Source organism: Cebus imitator, unplaced genomic scaffold (assembly GCF_001604975.1).
Source record: "Cebus imitator isolate Cc_AM_T3 unplaced genomic scaffold, Cebus_imitator-1.0 Scaffold0, whole genome shotgun sequence".
Taxonomy (NCBI): domain Eukaryota; kingdom Metazoa; phylum Chordata; class Mammalia; order Primates; family Cebidae; genus Cebus; species Cebus imitator.
Window position 1 is genome coordinate 356,215 of NW_016107315.1, and position 18,535 is coordinate 374,749.

At 48.3% G+C, this 18,535-nt stretch overlaps 1 protein-coding gene across 2 annotated transcripts in view; it reads left to right on the forward strand.

Annotated features, from left to right (window-relative positions):
* CHDH (choline dehydrogenase) overlaps nucleotides 1-18,263 on the forward strand; it is a 30,398-nt gene extending 12,135 nt beyond the window's left edge. For both annotated transcript variants that reach the window (XM_017522154.2, XM_017522854.2), the window contains 7 exons: nucleotides 10,514-11,274; nucleotides 11,933-12,084; nucleotides 12,799-12,928; nucleotides 13,968-14,102; nucleotides 14,865-15,007; nucleotides 15,542-15,644; nucleotides 16,401-18,263. In XM_017522154.2, the coding sequence (XP_017377643.1) occupies nucleotides 10,572-11,274; nucleotides 11,933-12,084; nucleotides 12,799-12,928; nucleotides 13,968-14,102; nucleotides 14,865-15,007; nucleotides 15,542-15,644; nucleotides 16,401-16,819 (1,785 nt within the window). In that variant the 5' untranslated portion in view covers nucleotides 10,514-10,571 and the 3' untranslated portion in view covers nucleotides 16,820-18,263. The remainder of the gene's footprint in view (nucleotides 1-10,513; nucleotides 11,275-11,932; nucleotides 12,085-12,798; nucleotides 12,929-13,967; nucleotides 14,103-14,864; nucleotides 15,008-15,541; nucleotides 15,645-16,400) is intronic.
* The last annotated feature ends 272 nt before the right edge of the window (nucleotides 18,264-18,535 follow it).

Here is an 18,535-nt window from a genome sequence, read left to right on the forward strand (position 1 = left end):
TTTTTTTTTTTTTTTTTTGAGAAAGAGTCTGGCTGTATCACCCAGGCTGGAGTGCAGTGGCGCAATCTGGGCTTACTGCAAACTCTGACTCCCGGGTTCAAGAGATTCTCCTGCCTCAGCCTCCCGAGTAGCTGGGATTACAGGTGCCCACCACCACACCTGGTTAATTTTTTTTGTTTTTTTAGTAGAGATGGGGTTTAACCATATTGGCCAGGTTGGTTTTTAACCTGACCTCAAGTGATCCACCCCCCTTGGCCTCCCAAAGTGCTGGGATTACAGGTGCAAGCCACTGCACCCCACCAATCTTTGACTACTGATTTGAGAATTTGAAATGAGAATTGTTAGCTGATGCTACAAAGGGCTGTGGCAATGAAAGCTACCAGCCATAACCAGTAAGACGTGGTGGCCCCCGTGTTTCTTACTTCTCTCTCTGCTTGATCTACTCACTTCAGTGGCATTGGGGGTGGGGGTTTCGAGTTGACCAAAGCCTGCTTCCCACACAGCGGCAGTACAGGGACCAGGTGTCCATCACCAAGGCCAGCTGGCCAGATGGAAGGTGTGGCTTGGTGGGGCTGCCCAGTACCACCGGAGGGCGCATGTCACATGAGTTTTTTTCCTCTTGACTGTGAGGTAGACAAGGCAAAAGTCTCTTCTTTCTTGTGCATGGCAGTTGGCAAAGCCACATCCTCCTCGTCTGGTCCAAGTGCTGGACTGGACCTAGCCACAGTTGGTTTCAGGAAACAGAGTGGGCTAGGGTTGTAGGCACCCCAAGTCAAAAGGGAAGCCTCAGATGCCACCTTATCAACTTCAAAACCCAGACATGGCAGGGAGGACTCCGACCCCAACGCACAGAAATGAACACACATGCTATCCTATCTTTCCCTGCTCCCATTCCTGCCCGCCTTCCATCCTGCCAATGCCAGGCAGCTCCTTCCCTGCCCAGGCAGCCCAGGGAAGTGGAAGGGTCTGCTTCCCTGGAACTCCTGCAGCACACCGGTCAGTCTGCCCACCCACCCAGCCTGCTGGCCTGAGAGGGCACTATGCTAGCAGCTTAGGAGTCCCTGCCCTCAAGGAGTTCCCTCTGGGTAGCAGGCTCCTCCCTCATGTGGGGAGGGTGGGAGCAGAGTTGTGATGCAGTGTGGGGTTTTTGAATGATTGAGGACGGAAGAGTAAATGACCTGCCGCCACCTAAGGAAGGAATCTGTCTTCGCTCCTGCAGGGTAGGCTCTGTGCCTCCTGGCGAAGCTCCTGGGTTGCCTCTTGATCTTGTTGATTTTAATTATTGTCATTTACTGCAATTCTTTAGTAAAACTACACAACAACACACACATGTGCTTGTCATCTACATCAAGAAATAAAATGTGACTGGTGCAAGTGAAAACCCCAGGAACGCCTTCCTGCTCAGAGGTTACTACTGTCTTTAAGTTCCTTCATACCTTTCTCCCTCATAGGTTTGATTTACTTAACAAGATCCAGAAGTCAGTTGCATGCAGGATTTTGTTGGCAATTTAACCACTTTAAGCATAGTTCAGTGGCATTAAGTATATTCACTGTGTTGTACACCCATCACCACCACTATCCGTTTCCTGTTCTTTTTTGCATCGCCTCAAACAGAAGCTCTGTTCCCCCAAAGAGTAACTCCTTGTTTTCCTTCCTGTCGTCCCCTGGTAACCTCTAATCTCTTTTCCGTTTCTATGAATTTGCCTGTTCTAGGTAACTCATGTAAGTGGAATCACACAATATTTGTCCTTTGGTGTCGGGTTTATTTCACTTAGCATAATGCTTTCAAGGTCCAGCCATGTTGTAGCATGTGCCAGAATTTCATTCCTTTCCAAGGCTGAATAATATACCATATATGTTCATACCACATTTTGTTTATCCACTCATCTGTTGATGGACATTTGAGTTGTTTCTACCTTTTTGCTGTTGTGAATGATGATGCTGTAAACATTGGTGTAAGAGTATCTGTTCAAGCTTCTGCTTTCAGGTTTTTGGAGTATATACCTAGGAGTGGAATGACTGGAGCACATGGTCTGTGTTTAGGAGCTGCTAACCTGTCTTCTACAGACTTTACAGCGTTTTACATTCCTGCTAGCAGTGTGCAAGGGTTTCCACTTCTCCATATCCTCATTAGCAGTTTCTCTTTCCTGTTTGTTTCTATTATAGCCATGCTGGTGGGTATGAAGTGGTATTTCACTGTGATTTTGATTTCTATTTTCCTAATGACTAGTGACGTTGAGCATCTTTTCATGTGTGTATTGACCATTTGTGTTTCTTTCTTAGAGAAATGTCTATTCAAGTCCTTTGGCCATTTTCTATTTGGGTTTTTTGTTGTTGAGTTATAGTTTTTGACAAATTCTAGATACTAATCTCACCAGATATATGATTTGCAAATATTTTCTCTTTTCTATGGGTTGTCATTTCATTCTTCATTGTGCCCTTTGATGCAGTAAAGTGTTTATTTTACTGATTCTAATTTCACTAATTGGAGTCTTTTTTTTTTTTTTTAATTTTTCTTAGTCAATCTAGCTAAGTCAGTCTAGCTAAAGGTTTGTCATTTTTATTTCTTCCCCCAAAGACCTAACTTTGGCTTCTTTGATTCTGTTGTTTTTCTATTTTCTGTTTTATTTGTCTTTACTCTAATCTTTATTACTTTCTTTCATCTGCTAGCTTTTGGTTAAGTAGTTCTTTCCCTAGTTCTTTTTTTTTAAATGGAGTCTTGCTTCAGTGCTGTGATTAAAGCTGTATCGTATTAGAGGGCAACCCAAGCCCAGGAACACTGTGCTGCTTGCAGACTCTCAGAGGTACCGCCTTGGTGGTCTTGGACAAGATTTGGAAGAATTCTTTGGATTACCAGGCAGAGACTCTTATTGTCTTCCCTTACTTTCCCACAAATAAATGGAGTCTCTCCCTCTCTGCGTTGAGCTGCCTGGAGCTACAGGTACAGTGACACAAGCACCCCTGTGGCCACGACCACTGTGTCTGCGCTGGGTCAGACCTGAAGCCAGCGGAGGACTGGGTCTTACCCAAGGCATGCTGCAACCACTACATGGCTACCGCCTATGTTTACACAAGGCCCTGGGGCTCTACTGTCAGCCAGCAGTGAAGCCAGACGGCTTGTGGCCTTCCCTTCAGGGTGGCAAGTTTCACCCCCCGCCCCCCCAGGCAGGTCCAGAGATGCTGTCTGGGAGCCAGGGACTGGAGTCAAAAACCTTAGAAACCTACTTTGTGTTCTATTGTACTGCAGCTGAGCTGGCACTCACACAGTGTGACACAGTCCTCTCTACTGTTCCCTTTCCTTTCCACAGGCAGAGGAGCCTCACACCATGGCCACCACCACAGGCCTACTGGGAGTACTGTCAGGATACCACCGGTATTCACTTAAGGCTCAAGGGCTCTCAGCCAGCTTGTGGTGAATGCTGCCAGGCCTGAGACTCACCCTTCAGAGCAGTGGGTTCCCCTCTGGCCCAGGGTTGGTCCGGAAAGGCCATTTAAGAGCTAAGGCCTGGAATCAGGGAACCCAAGAGCCCTCCTGGTGCTCTCCTCCACTGTGGCCAGGCTGGTGCCTGATTTCTGGTTGCTATGAAATTGCTCCCTTTGTGTAGATAGTTGTCAAACTTGGCGTTCCTGTGGGGGTGGAGGGTGAGGGGGCGATTGATGGAGCCCTCTCTTTGCCATCTTGCTCTTCCCCTCCCTGATTTCAGATTTTTAAGTTGTATTAAAACTTGTTGCATTGCCTAGTATATGGTCTTTCCTGGAGAATGTTCCACGTGCTCTTGGAAAAAGTGTGGATTCTCTTGTTGTAGTGAATGTTTTGTATATATCTGTCAGGTCTCCAACTGGTTTATAGTGTTATTCAAGTCCTCTATTTCCTGATTGATCTTCTATCTGGCTTTCATCCATTATTGGAATCTGAGTATTGAAGTTACCAGTTATTGTTGCAGGACTGTTTATTTCTCCCTTCAAATCTCTCATTGTTTGCTTCATATATTTTGGGACCCCGATATTTGGTGCACCTATGAATGCGTGTTTTAAAACTTCATATATATGCATATATATGTGACTATATCTATCTATCTATCTATCTAAATTCTCATTCAGGCCACAGCCTCCTGTAATTTTCCTTTTGTGTGCTGAATATATTTTTAGGATTCATTCATATCATGTGAGATGCTATGTTTCCTTCATTTTCACAGCTGTGTGGGGTTTTTTCATATGACCAATTGAACTACAACTTTTTCTATGTCCTTTGTATTTCCATGTACCTTTTGAAATTGGCATTTCAATTTCCACACACACACACACACACAAGCCTGCTGAGGTTGGCATTGCATCGAATCTATAAATCAATTTGGGGAAAATTGACATCATAACAACACTGGGTCTTCCTGTTCATGGTATTTATTTAGGTTATCTTTAACTTCTGTCAATATTTTGTAGTTTTCAGTAAATAGGTCCTGTGTATATTTTAAGTTTATCACTAAGTATGCCATGTTTCCTGATGCTCTTGTAAGTGGTATTGTTTTGTCTTGTGGTTGCCCATGGAGGGTGGGATCAACCCCCCACCACCCAAGGTTGGTTTGAAAGTTGAGACTGAAGACATCACACACACACCAAGTGGCTACAATAAGGTTTACTGCTCATATAATGGAGCTTCATAGGGAGAGCAGGGCAAGTGCCCAGGCTGGTCTGCTATGGCTGGTCTGTGAAGGAAAGGGCCAGTGTTCCTGGTTTCTGTTATGGTTAGGGAATGGAGTCGTGGTAACAGTCCAACACATGAATTGGATTTGTATGATTTGAACCTCCCCATTGATACTTGGGGCAGGAATGCCAGGGCTTTTTTATTCACTTGCTCAGCTATGGGGCAGGAGGGGAAGAGGGAGGGGTGGAGCTTGAAAGTAGTCAGTAGTCAAACACCAAAAATGGAGTCAGGCTCTATTATATTTTAAAAATACTTCTTAAAAAGACGGTTTTAGGCTCACAGCAAAATTGAGAGGAAGGTGAAGAGATTTCCCGTATAGGCTTTGTCCCCACATGTACATAATCCTCCCATTAACCAACATCCTCCCACCAAAGTGGTACATTTATTACAACTGATAAACCTATATTGGCACATCATTATCACCTAAAGCCCATAGTTTACATTAGGGTTTACTCTTGGTATTGTACATTCTGTAGGTTTGGACAAATGTATAATGACTTATATCTACCAGCATACAGAAAACAGAGTAGTTTCCTGCCCTAAAAATCCTCTGTGGTCTGCCTGTTTATCCCTCTCCCAACTCCGACAACCACTGATCATTTTACTGTCTCCATAGTTTTGCCTTTTCCAGGATGTAAAATCTTTGAACTCATATGGTTTGTAGCCTTTTCTGATTGGCTTCTTTCACTTAGTAATGTGCTTTTAAGTTTCCTCCTTGTTTTTTCATGGTTTCCTGGCTCATTTCTTTTTAGCACTAAATGATATTCCATTGACTGGATATACCACAGTTTATCCATTCGCCTACTGAAGGATGTCTTGGTTGCTTCCAGCTTTGGGCAATTATGAATAAAACTGCTATAAATATTTATTTCCTGGTTTTTGTGTGGACATATTTTTCAGCTCTTTTGGGTAGATACCAAGGAGCACAGTTGCTGGATCACATGGTAAAAGTGTGTTGATTTGTATAAGAAATCACCAAACTGTCTTCCAAAGTGGCTGTACCATTTAGCATTCCCACCACCAATGAATGAAAGTTCCTGTTGCTTCTCATCCCTGTCAGCATTTGATGTTGTCAGTGTCTGGATTTTGGCCATTCTAATATGTGTGTAGCGTTGTCTCACTGTTTTAATTTGCATTTTCCTGATGACACAGGATGTGGGGCATCTTCTCATGTGCATCTTTGACATCTGTCTTTTTTGGTGAGATGTCTTTTAAGGTCTTTGGGCCATTCTTTAATCAGGTTGCTATTGAGTTTTAAGAATATATTTATTTGTGTATTTACACAGTAATCCTTTGTAAGATGTATCTTTTGCCAAGATTTATTCCTAGTCTGTGACTTGTCTTTTAATTCTCTTGATAGTGTCTTTAGCAAAGTAGAAAACACACATTTGATTGAAGTCCAGCTTGTCAATTCTTTCTTTCATAGACTGTGCCTTTGGTGTTGTAATATAAAAAGTTATCATCAAACCCAAGATCATCTAGGTGTTCTTTCTCCTGTGCTATTTTCCAGGATTTTTATAGTTTTATATTTTACATTTAGGTCTGTGATCCATTTTGGGACAGCATTCTATTCATAAATCTCTCTCTCTCTTACTGTGTGTGTGTGTGTGTGTGTGTGTGTGTGTGTGTGTGTGTGTGTGTGTGTGTGTGTCCAGTTATTCCTATTGTGCTGCCTTTGCTCGTTTGTCAAACATCCGTTGACTATATTTGTATGGGTCTATTTCTGGGTTTTCTGTTCCATTCCGTGGATCTATTCACCAATAAGACATTGTTTTGTTTACTGTAGCTCTATAGTAAATCTTGAAGTCAGGTAATGTCAGTCCTCCAACTTTGCTCTTCACTTTGAGTATTATGTTGGACATTCTGGGTCTTTTGCCTCTCCATATATACTTTGAACCAGTTTGTTAATATTTACAAAATAACTTGCTATGGTTTTGACTGGGACTGCATTGAATTTGTAGATCAGGTTGAGAAGAACTGACATCTTGACAATAGTGAGCCTTCCTATTCACAAACATGAAATATCTCTCCATTATTTAGTTTTTAAATGTCATCAGAGTTTCACAGTTTTCCTCATATAGATCTTGTGCATATTTTGTTAGATTTATACCTAAGTATTTTATTGGGGTGCTTATTTGTTTAGAGACAGGGCCTTGCTGTCACATAGGCTGAGGTGCAGTAGTCCAGGCTGGAGTGTGGTGGCTCAATCATAGCTCTCTGCAGCCTCAAGCCATCTTTCCAAGTAGCTAGGACTACAGGTATGTACCACCACACCCAACTAATTTATTTTTTATTAGTTACTTATTTTTGTAGGGATGATGTATTTAGTCTGTTCTCTCATTGCTATAAAGAACTATCTGAGACTAGGTAATTTATAAGAAAAGAGGTTTAATTGGCTCATGGTTCTACAGGCTCTACAGGAAACATGCTGGGGAGGCCTCAGGAAACTTACAGTCATGGCAGAAGGGGAAGCAGGCATGTCTTACATGGCTGCAGCAGGAGGAAGAAAGAGAGGAGGGGGAGGTGCTATACACTTTTAAACAACCAGGTCTCGTGAGAATTCACTCAATATCATGAGAACAGTAAGAGGGAAGTCTGCCCCCATGATTCAGTCACCTCCTCCAATATTGGTGATTACAATTTGACATGAAATTTGGACAGGGACACAAACCCAAACTGTATCAGATGGGGTCTTGCTGTGTTGCCCAGGTTGGTCTCAAACTCCTGGCCTCAAGTGATCCTCTCACCTCAGCCTCCCAAAGTGTTGGTGTTCTATAAGCCACTGTGCCCAGCCTGGGGTGCTAATTTAAATGGCATTGTGTTTTTAATTTCAAATTCCAGTTGTTTGTTGCTAGTATGTAGGAAAGCAATTGGCTTTTATATATTAACCTTGTATCCTGAAATCTTGCTATAATTGCTTATTACTTCCAGGAATTTTTTATTCTTTTAGATTTTCTACATAAATAATCATGTTATTAGCAAACAAAGACAGTTTTATTTCTTCCTTCCCAATCTGTTTACCTTTTATTTCCTTTTCTTGTCTTATTGCATTAGATAGGACTTTTCCAGTACAGTACTGAAAAGGAGTGGTTCAAAGGACATCCTTGCCTTGTTCGTGGTGTTAGTGGGAAAGCTTTGAGCTTTTCACTACCAGGTATGATTGTAGGGTTTTTATAGATATTCTTTACGAAGTTGAGGAAGTTTCCTTCTACTCTTGGTTTACTAAGAGTTTCTATCATTGATGGATGTTAAATTTCGTCAAATGCTTTTTCTGCATCTATTAATATGATCATGTGAGTTTTCTTTTTCAGCTTGTTGATGTAATAGATTACGTTAACTCATTTTTGAATGTTGAACCACTCTTGCATACCTGAGATAAAGCCTACTTGGTTGTGGTATATAATTATTTCTATACATATTTGATTCAATTTTCTAATATTTTTATCTATGTTAATGAGAGGTTAATGGCCTGTAGTTTGTTTTTAATTGTAATGTCTTTGTCTGGTTTTGGTATTAGGATGGTGCTAGCCTCACAGAATGAGTCAGGAAGTAGTTCCTCTGTTTCTGTCTTCTAGAAGAGACTGTAGAGTACTGGTATAATTTTTTCCTTAAATGTTTGATAGAAATTACTAGTGAGCTTAGTCAAGCTTGGTGCTTTCTCAATTATTGATTCAGTTTCTTTAATAGATATAGCTTATTCGGAGTGTCTGTTTCTTCCTGTGTGAGTTTGACAGCTTGTATTTTTCAAGTAATTAGTCCATTTCATCTAAATTATCTACTTTATAAAGATGTACTTCCTGGTTATAGATAATTTTTAAATTTCAGTAAACTAGCAGAGGTTCTTTTTTCTTTCAGTATTTAAAGTTGTCACTCCATCATCTTCTGGATTGCATATTTTCCGAGAAGTTTGCTGTCACTGTTACATTTATCCCTCTGCATATGTTTCTTTTTATCTGGCTACTTAATGATTTTCTCTTTATTTTGGAGTTTCAGCAACTTAACTGTGATGTACTTAGATGTGTTTTTCTTTGTACTAATCCTGCGTGGGATGCTCTAAGCTTCTTAAATCCATAGTGTTTTGTCTTGTACTACTTTTGGGTAAGTCTCAGCAATTCTCTCCTCAAACACTTCTCCTCCCTTGTTCTCTGTTCTTCTTTCCCCCCTGGCCCTCCTTCCCCACTATTTCCCTCTCAGACTCCAGTGATCCATCCTTTAGTTTGATATTGTCCCACAGTTGTTGGTTGCTTTGTTTTTTCTTTCTTTCTTCTCTTTATATTTCCAGATTGTTTTCTGTGCTGTATCCAATTAAAAATTATTCATCTCTAACATCGTATTTTTTCTTGCATTTTGGTTTTTTTCTATAGTTTTCAATGTTTGGCTGAAATTTCCTATCTGTTCAGTATGTTGTCCACCTTTTCAACTGTAGCTTTATAATGTTCACCTTGGTTATTGTGAAGTCTTTGATGGGTCCTAACATCTGGGTACATTACTCCTTGGTCTGTTTCTGTTGACTACTATATCTCTTGATAAGGAGCCCTTTATTTGCCTTGCTTTTAGTATCCTAAATTTTTATTGAATGCTAGACCTTGTGTGTAATGGGATAGTGGAGACTGAGGTAAATAGTATGCCTAGCAAAGAGCCTGCCTTTCATTCTGTTGGGTTGTTAGTGTGGAGTGTTGTTGGGTGGGGAGTGGTGTGGTGGGCTGCTGCTTGCTGCTGGTGTGGGGCCTGGAGTTCCGAAGAGTACTTCTCAGTGTTCCAGCAGCCTCAGACATAGCATGCAGGAGGCTCCGCCACCTCTGTCTCCTGTGCCTGTGCAACGGGGGAGGAGGAGGAGAAAGAGCCTCTGCACTCCAGTGGTAGGCTGCTGTTACTTGGTGCAGGGCTTGTGGAAGGGATGGTGGGATTTATCAGGGTTTCCTTGTGTTTCAGCCTCAGTCTTGGGCAGGCCTTGTTGGTCTGAGCCTCATGGGTGGGGCGTCATCAGGTGTTCTTTTTAGTGGAAGTTTTCATGGCATATCCTGTTTTTTTCTTCTACCTCTGTACACTACGTGGAGATTGATTTGAACATTGTTAGGAAAGGACCCTTTCAAAGCTACTGCCATTTTTGTGTTAAGACGCTAGCATTCTACAGAGTGATCTTTGAAGAGTGTAGCTCTGACCCTGACCCTGTTTAAAACCCCTCTAATGTACCCCATGGCCCCCTCAGGTCAAAGTCTTTGAGCTCTACAGTCTCCTGCCTCTCCTGCTGATCTTCCTTCAGCTATTTATTTGAGTCTTGTCCTTCTCCCAGGCCTAAACCATCAGTTTTGAGAGTAGATGTCTTTCTGTGTATTGCTAGAGGAACCGGGTGGGGCAGGAAACAGTGCTAGCACATGGTAGGGGCCGAGCCCGCTGTCTCGAACGGACGAGAACAAGTTCCCTGTTTTCTCTCCCCCTTGGAAAGCCCTTTGCTCCCCTGCGTTCTGGCAGGTGGACTGCTGCCCAGTCTCCAGGTTCACACACATAGCACAGGGAAGCATTTTACCCCTTAGTTGGGGGAGGGGCCTTTTTGCTGCCCCACCCACCACCCTGTGCCTGTCCATCCTGGCACATATAAAACAGTTCTGAAATTCCTGTGTGCCCCTCACTTCCTCCTCCTCGTTTCTTTGAGCAGCCACCGTCAGGCTGGGCTTGCTGCACCCTGCCCTGGCAGGCCGTTGGTGAGCATGCCCTGGAGCTTTGCCACACCAGTGTGGCTGTCCCAGCTTGGGACCGATTCTGCACGTGCATGCCGATTTAAGATTTTTAAAGCTTCTTTTCCTGTTTTAGGGAGAATTGAGTCATCTCATTCCCCTCCGTGGATCAGAGGACTGGGCTAGATAGAAGCATGTGGTGTCTCCTACGCGGCCTGGGCCGGCCTGGAGCCCTGGCACGGGGAGCCGTGGGGCGGCAGCAGCCCCCAGGTGCCCGGACCCTGGCCAGCGCGAGCTCCGAGATCCGGGACGAGTACAGCTACGTGGTGGTGGGTGCGGGCTCGGCGGGCTGCGTGCTGGCTGGGAGGCTCACGGAGGACCCCGCCGAGCGCGTGCTGCTGCTGGAGGCGGGGCCCAAGGATCTGCGCGCGGGGAGCAAGCGGCTCTTGTGGAAGATCCACATGCCCGCGGCCCTGGTGGCCAACCTGTGCGACGACAGGTACAACTGGTGCTACCACACGGAGGCGCAGCCGGGCCTGGACGGGCGCGTGCTGTACTGGCCGCGCGGCCGCGTCTGGGGCGGCTCCTCGTCCCTCAACGCCATGGTCTACGTCCGCGGGCACGCCGAGGACTACGAGCGCTGGCAGCGCCAAGGCGCCCTCGGCTGGGACTACGCGCACTGCCTGCCCTACTTCCGCAAGGCGCAGGGCCACGAGCTGGGCGCCAACCTGTACCGGGGCGCCGATGGTCCGCTGCGGGTGTCTCGGGGCAAGACCAACCACCCGCTGCACCGCGCGTTCCTGGAGGCCACGCAGCAGGCTGGCTACCCGCTCACCGAGGACATGAACGGCTTCCAGCAGGAGGGCTTCGGCTGGATGGACATGACCATCCATGAAGGTGTGGCCTCCCTTCCCATCCACCTGTCTTTTCTCTTTTTAAAAGCACTGCTCCCTACCCCAGCTCCCGCCCATGTCGGCCTAAGCTCCGGGCTCCTGGCTCCAGCATGGTCAGGAGGCATGGGAACGCTGAGCCTGGCATGAGCGGGAAGGGATGTGGCTCAGTACACCCCAACAGAATACAACCCAGAGCCGTGAGTGATACACGATGGGGATCTCGGTGTTCTCTGCACCTCTGGCCCCCATTTGTGTGGATAATGGAGAATCAGCTCTCTGGACAGGTAGCCTAAAGTCCTCTAGGGACTTGCAGATGGGCAAACTGAGGCACACTGAGTGGTGAAGGGCCTTGCTCACAGCAGGGCAGAGGCAAGTCAGGGCTGACCCAGGGCTCCTGCCTGCCTCTTCAAGGCTCTTAGCCCTTTGGCCGTGCTCCTGGTCTTTGTGTCTTCCTGTTTGAGGGTGAAGGGTACTTTTCCACCTGTGTCCAGGGGACCCCAGGCAGCTGTGGACTTCTGCAGGGCAGGTTCTTTCTGTCCCAGCTTTAAAGGCAGGTCTTGCAGTCAGAGCTGGGCATATCCACTCTTTCCCCAGCTCCTTCCTCCTGCCCAGGTACCAGGGGAGGGCGGGGCTGTGCCTGACCACCACCCTCCATCCTGCAGGCAAACGGTGGAGCACGGCCTGTGCCTACCTGCACCCAGCACTGAGCCGCACCAACCTCAAGGCCGAGGCCCAGACGCTTGTGAGCAGGGTGCTATTTGAGGGCACCCGTGCAGTGGGCGTGGACTATGTCAAGAATGGGCAGAGCTGCAGGGTGAGTGCACTGCAGTGGGGTCCTGGCAGAAGAGAGTGGGCAGTGACCCTGGTGGTTCAGCTCAGAGGGGGCAGGACTCACACCCTCACCCCCAGCCCTGTATGCTCGTACCTATGATAGGGGGGCCGAGCAGCTGGTAGCAGTGGGCTGGTGGAGGTGAGGAAGCCCCCAGTCCTACCACCTGCAGAGGGCCCGTGGTGTCAGTGCCCCTGTGTGCATGCCTAATTCAGAGCCTTCCGCACCATTTCAGGGCACTGACCTCACAGGAAACTATAGGTTTACACTAGAGGTTTTAAAACCCATATGTGTGGTCATACTTTATATTTCTGCGTTGTTGGCAGGGGGTCAGATTGTTTTGCACCTTCACGTGTAGATCTGGTTTACTTCTTGCTTTAGACTACTCACTTGAATGTCTGCTTTCATTTATCTCATGTAAGCTGACCCCTCCTGTTGTTAAGGCCATCACTACCGTCTAGCTGTAGTTACACCTGCCGGTTGCTTTCAAATAGTGACTCAGTGAGCCTCCTCTCCTTGGCTCTGGGGCCTGTGAGCAGGTGCTGTACAGCAGTTGCCGTGTCCCGGCGTGCCACATGGATTCCACATCCCAAGGCCATGTTCTCATGGTGCTGGTTAGAGCAGGACACTGGTCTGTGAGTCAGGAAAAGAGCTGGCTTTTCGGGGAGTGTGACCTGGCCGGACTTCTGCCTCTTCCAGGCTTACGCCAGCAAGGAGGTGATTCTGAGCGGAGGTGCCATCAACTCTCCACAGCTGCTCATGCTCTCAGGCGTCGGGAATGCTGACGACCTCAAGAAACTGGGCATCCCTGTGGTATGCCACCTGCCTGGTGAGCCCCCTTCTTTACTGCTCCCCAGGGGCTGTCTGTGCTCAGCAAATGGCTTAGTGTATCTTAATAGCATGGAGTGGGGAGGTGGTGGCAGTCAGTGCTCCTTAGAACTGTCACATCATCCCCGTGAGGCTGAAGGTCTCCCAGGCTCACTGGACCCTGTCACCCCTGGGCCCCAAGCCTTGTGTTGTTTTCCCTCTCTCTTCCCCGGCCATCCTGTTTCACTTGGAGAAGGGCACCTTGCAGCAGGGAGCATCTGCCCGTAAAGTCCCACTGGGTCAGCCATGGGCGTGTCACCAGGGCAGCTCTATGGTGAGAGGGGTCCAGGCCTCGTCCTTCTATCCACAGGACTCACTGGCTGCCTTGAGCATGAATGAAGTCAGCTCAGTGCTCCAGAGCCTGCTCTCCCTGTTAAGACCTAAACTGATTTTGTAAACTGTCTCAGATGCCCTTGAGGGCCAGGCTCCGTCTCTTGCCCTTCCTGATAACCTCACTCCAGGAGGGCTGGGCCTTTGTGCATTTAGGCTTCATCATGAGGGGCTTGGGGAAGTGCTGCTTCATGACAGTGACCTGCCCAGTGTGCCCAAAGGCTTGGATGAACTCATGCAAGGGCTGCATAGCACGACAGGGCTGCTTCCTCCTTCCCCACGCTGGGGTGAGGATGGGGCTGCTCTCTGCCCCTCTGGCCATCACCATCCAGCCACTGCTAACCAAGCAGTGCCTGCTGAAGGTGTGGGTCCTTGCCTCATGAAGGGGGCTGCTGAGCAGGGCTAGACACAGAGCACCCAGAGGCTGCCCTGGGAGTAAGTGACAAGGATAGGCAGCCTTGGCAGCATCAGAGGCAGGCCATACTTGGCCAGGAGTGCAAGAATGATGTCTCTGGGAGGCAGCCTTTAAACTGAGACCAGTCTTTAAATCGAGCTCCTGCTCGGTCCAGAAGACAAGTGATTAGGGGAGAATTTTTCAAAACCAGGGGGATATTGAGAAGCAGCTGAGCGCCCTTGGTAGCCATTTTCTTACCTATTGCCTCCCGTATCAGGGGTTGGCCAGAACCTGCAGGACCACCTGGAGATCTACATTCAGCAGGCATGCACCCATCCCATCACCCTCCATTCATCACAGAAGCCCCTGCGGAAGGCCCGCATTGGTCTGGAGTGGCTCTGGAAATTCACAGGTGAGCACACTCATCGGTAACCTGGGAGGAGACTATGAGCATTGAGACCTCCTTCCTCAGGAGCTGAGCAAGGGTTCTGGCCACTGCGCATTGGGTTTGATGCTGAACTATGCCATTTACCTTAGCCCTGAGTCTCAGTCTTTCCATCTTCAAAATGGGGATGCACAGTTTCAACCTGACGGGTTGAAGCGAGGACCAGAAGCAATAGCACGTACCAAGGAGCTTGGCCCAGGGTCTGCTCAAGGTGAGACTCCTCAGGGCTTAGGGGCTGCTCTTCCTTACAGATGGGCAGGGATGGCCTAGTGCTACACAGCAGGTGAGGTCCAAGGAACCGGGAGAAAAGGTGGAGAGAGGAGACTTTGGGGCTAGACTGCAGAATCAGCATTCATCTTTCAACCTTTTCCATTTGATTTCTAGCTGCACCTGGGCCAGGAAATGGTAGTTTGAAATCCTGCTCATCCACTCAGCCTGTATTTCTCACACACCTACTATGCAGTGTGTGCTGTACTATGTGGTGGGAAGAGCCAGGAAAGCAGGTGGCATTGGCAGTGGCAGAATTGGCCCAGGTAGAGGGCAGAGCTGATGCCCCCACTTCAGGCAAATAGTTGACATTTTATGGTGTGGTGCTGGGTGAGCCTCCTGTAGGGGGTAAACTGATGTGGACAGGACTTGGGTCCAGTCACCAAGAGGGAAGCCAGGAACAGCTGGCCCACCTGCCACGTCCTGACTGGCTCTTCTGCCTCATCCTCTTCTGCTTCTCAGGGGAGGGAGCCACTGCCCATCTGGAAACAGGTGGGTTCATCCGCAGCCAGCCTGGGGTCCCCCACCCGGATATCCAGTTCCATTTCCTGCCATCCCAAGTGATTGACCATGGGCGCGTCCCCACCCAGCAGGAGGCTTACCAGGTGAGCAGGGGGAGGAGGCATGGCTTCCCAGGGTGTTTCCTTCCTACCATCCAGGAAGGAAGATGCTCTCATGTTCCAAGGCAGCATTCTCCCTGGTGCCACATGGCTGCAGAGTTGGGGGCATAGAGGCCTGTCCCCTGCCTTCCAGCTGTCCAGCATGTTTGGGTGGAGAGAGGAGCAGGGAGGGAGGCCAGCGAGTCAGTCTTTGTGGTGCATGCCAAGTGTATGACTGGTCCATGGAGACGAGGTCCCGAGTGCCAGAAATGGGACAAATAGGGGTGCTGATTTGGCCCTGGAATCACCATCTCTGAAAGCTTTGAGCCATGGAGTATGAGGCCAGGATGAAAGAGTGATTCACCGAGGTGGTTTGTAATCGCTTTGTGGAGGTGGGTACCATGTGGGCAAATGCTAACATGCCTCCGCTCCCCACTGACTCTGGAAGCAGAGGCCCACCGTGCAGGTAAACAAGGGTCGGTAGAGGTCACTGTGGATGTCTGTGGAGGGACCATCACTGCTTCCTCTGTGTTCTCCTAGGTACACGTGGGGACCATGCGGGGCACAAGTGTGGGCTGGCTCAAACTGAGAAGTGCCAATCCCCAAGACCACCCTGTGATCCAGCCCAACTACTTGTCAACAGGTAATTCAGCCACCTGCATCTGCCTGGCCCTGGGCTTGAACAAATGAATGCCTTGTGAGGTTCTTGCTTGCCCCTGAATCGTACCCTTGGACTACACTTTACAAGACAAAAGTGCTCCTCTGTCATCCCCCGCCCCATCACTTCAGGCTGTAAACTTGCTTCAGCAGCCCTTTCGTGTCCTGGGACACATGAAGTAACCCCAGGGCTTCATTTTAGACAGCATGGGAGATTTGCATCTTTCAGAACAATCTGCCACGAGGTAAGGGAGACCACGCCGTGTGGGTGCCAGGTCTGTAGCTAGAGCATTGTTCCTGTTATTACTCTGAGCAGCCTCTAAAAGCACATTCCATTCCTGGGCCTGCCTCTTTGCATGCAGCAAAAATGAGCACTGTCCACTGGGCAGGTTTTGCCCAGCGATGGCTGCAGGGTGCTCACAGCAACCCTGTGGCAGGGGCGGGTTTTGTGTTCTCATCCCTGTCCTACAGGTAAGTCAGACCCCTCATTTCAACTTGGGCCTCTGGGCGGGCTGTGTCCGTGTAGGATGCTGCCTTTGAGCTGCACAGTACAGTCTAACCAGCTATGAAGTCTAACCAGCAGGTGACAAGCAGCCTGCTGGCTCAGTCCCCCAAGGCCCTGAACTTTGTCCCCAAACACCATCTCCTCAGACAGCTTACGGAGCTTCTCCATGCCGTGAATCTTCCAGTGAGGCCAGCATGGCAAAAGGAGGGGTTTTCACCTGTTTCTTCTCCTCAACAGAAACTGACGTGAAGGATTTCCGTCTGTGTGTGAAGCTCACCAGAGAAATTTTTGCACAGGAAGCCTTCGCTCCGTTCCGAGGGAAAGAGCTCCAGCCGGGAAGCCATGTTCAGTCAGATAAAGAGATAGATGCCTTTGTGCGGGCAAAAGCCGACAGTGCCTACCACCCCTCTTGCACCTGTAAGATGGGCCAGCCATCTGATCCCACCGCCGTGGTGGATCCGCAGACAAGGGTTCTCGGGGTGGAAAACCTCAGGGTTGTCGATGCCTCCATCATGCCCAGCCTGGTCAGTGGCAACCTGAACGCCCCCACCATCATGATTGCAGAGAAGGCAGCTGACATTATCAAAGGGCGGCCTGCACTCTGGGACAAAGACGTCTCTGTCTACAAGCCCAGGACGCTGGCCACACAGCGCTAAACAGTTGCTGCTAGAGGATGACTGGGGAAGCCCCCTGATGAGCCAAGAGGACCAGCACAGCCCTTGCTCCCAGGCTCCTTCCAGAAACTGTGTAGCACCCTAGGATCCAGGTGGCTGAGAATGGCTACTTATCACACCTCTCCTTCTATCCCTACTCAGTGGCTGAGAATGGGATAAACTCTTGGGAAATGAGACAAATACTGGGCAGTGGATCAAGCTCCTTTTCCCCAGACTTTCCCTGTGGGCTGCTGGGGAAGGCCAGCATTCAGGCTGAGATGCTCCTCCCTGCCTCGTGGAGGGACAGCAGGGGAGGAGGGTTAACTCCTGCCGCATCCTTTGTCTTGTGTTCACGTGGCATTCTCTAACCCAGGGAAGTGGTTCCTTCCCAGGGCATGCACAGAAGCTGGGTGCCTGCCAGATGTGCACAGGCTCACCAAGGAAGGGGCATCCTCCTCCTCGAGCTGCAAGCTTTAGCTGAGGCAGAGAGTCACACAGTAGTTAGTTCAGCCTGGGCTGGCACATAAGTCCCCGGTGTCCCTGATCAGAGGGGAAAGTTGCCTGCTGGCAGAAAAACTGGCTTTCCCTTTCTTCCTAATTTCACTCTTAGAGTCAGGCAGGTAACTGGGGCTCCGCTGGGTCACTCTGAAAGGGTTGTGGCCCACCTCTCTGAATCTCTGGTTCTTATTAAACCAGAGCCAGGTGTAGTGGCTCACACCTATAATCCCAGCACTTTGGGAAGAGCACTTGAGCTCAGGAGTTCAATACCAGCCCGGGCAACATAGTGAAACCCTGTCTCTGGAAAAAAAAAAAAAAATTAGCTGGGCATACTGGTGTACACCTATAGTCCCAGCTACTTGGGAGGCTGAGGCAGGAGGATGGCTTGAGCCCGGGAGGTCGAGGCTCCTGTGAACCTTGATCGCACCACTGCACTCCAGCCTGGGTGAGAGACCGACCCTGTCTCAAAAAAAAAAACCCTGAGATTTTTTGGACCTTATTCAAGGAGACAGGAATCTGGAGGGAATGCCACTTGGCTTCACTACCAAAGGTTTCATGACTTAGCATTTTAAAAGGGCTTCCTTTTACCAAGAAATGCAGAAACCCAGAGCAAACCCCACATACCAGATGACTGCTTCCTACTGAAGCAGCTAGTCTGAGAAAGGACTCTCTCATATTGGGCTTGGGAAATGAGTTGGCAGCCCGAGCTGCCCCAGCAGTGGACAAGGCTGGTTAATTCTTATTCTCTAGACGTGCACAGGAACAGACCAGGATGGCAAATGCAGTTAAGCACAGCCATGCACACCCTGTTCCTGTAGAAATGCCACTGAAAGAAAAATTCAAGATTGGAGTTTTGGAGGAAAAAAACACACAAGTAGCATTTACAACAGCTCTTTGCTCTTTAAATTTCTTACCATTCAATAAAGTAATCCAGTCACTTACATTTGAACTGAGATGCCTTCTCCAGACTGATCCGACGAGGTAATGAACATGAAATGCACTAGGATTCTTCCAAAGACATCCACATCCACCGTCAAGGGCTGGGAAGAAAAGTGGTGTTATGTGGAAACCGCTGTACTAGGCCCAGAGTAAGGACAGGAGCGAATTGGGGGATTCCAGGCTTTGCTGGGATCGGAAGGTACTAAGGTGGCTTATAGACGTTGGGGGCCTGACAGCCACTACTTAGGTTTCTGAGAAAAACCTTCTAGAAAGGCAGCATGG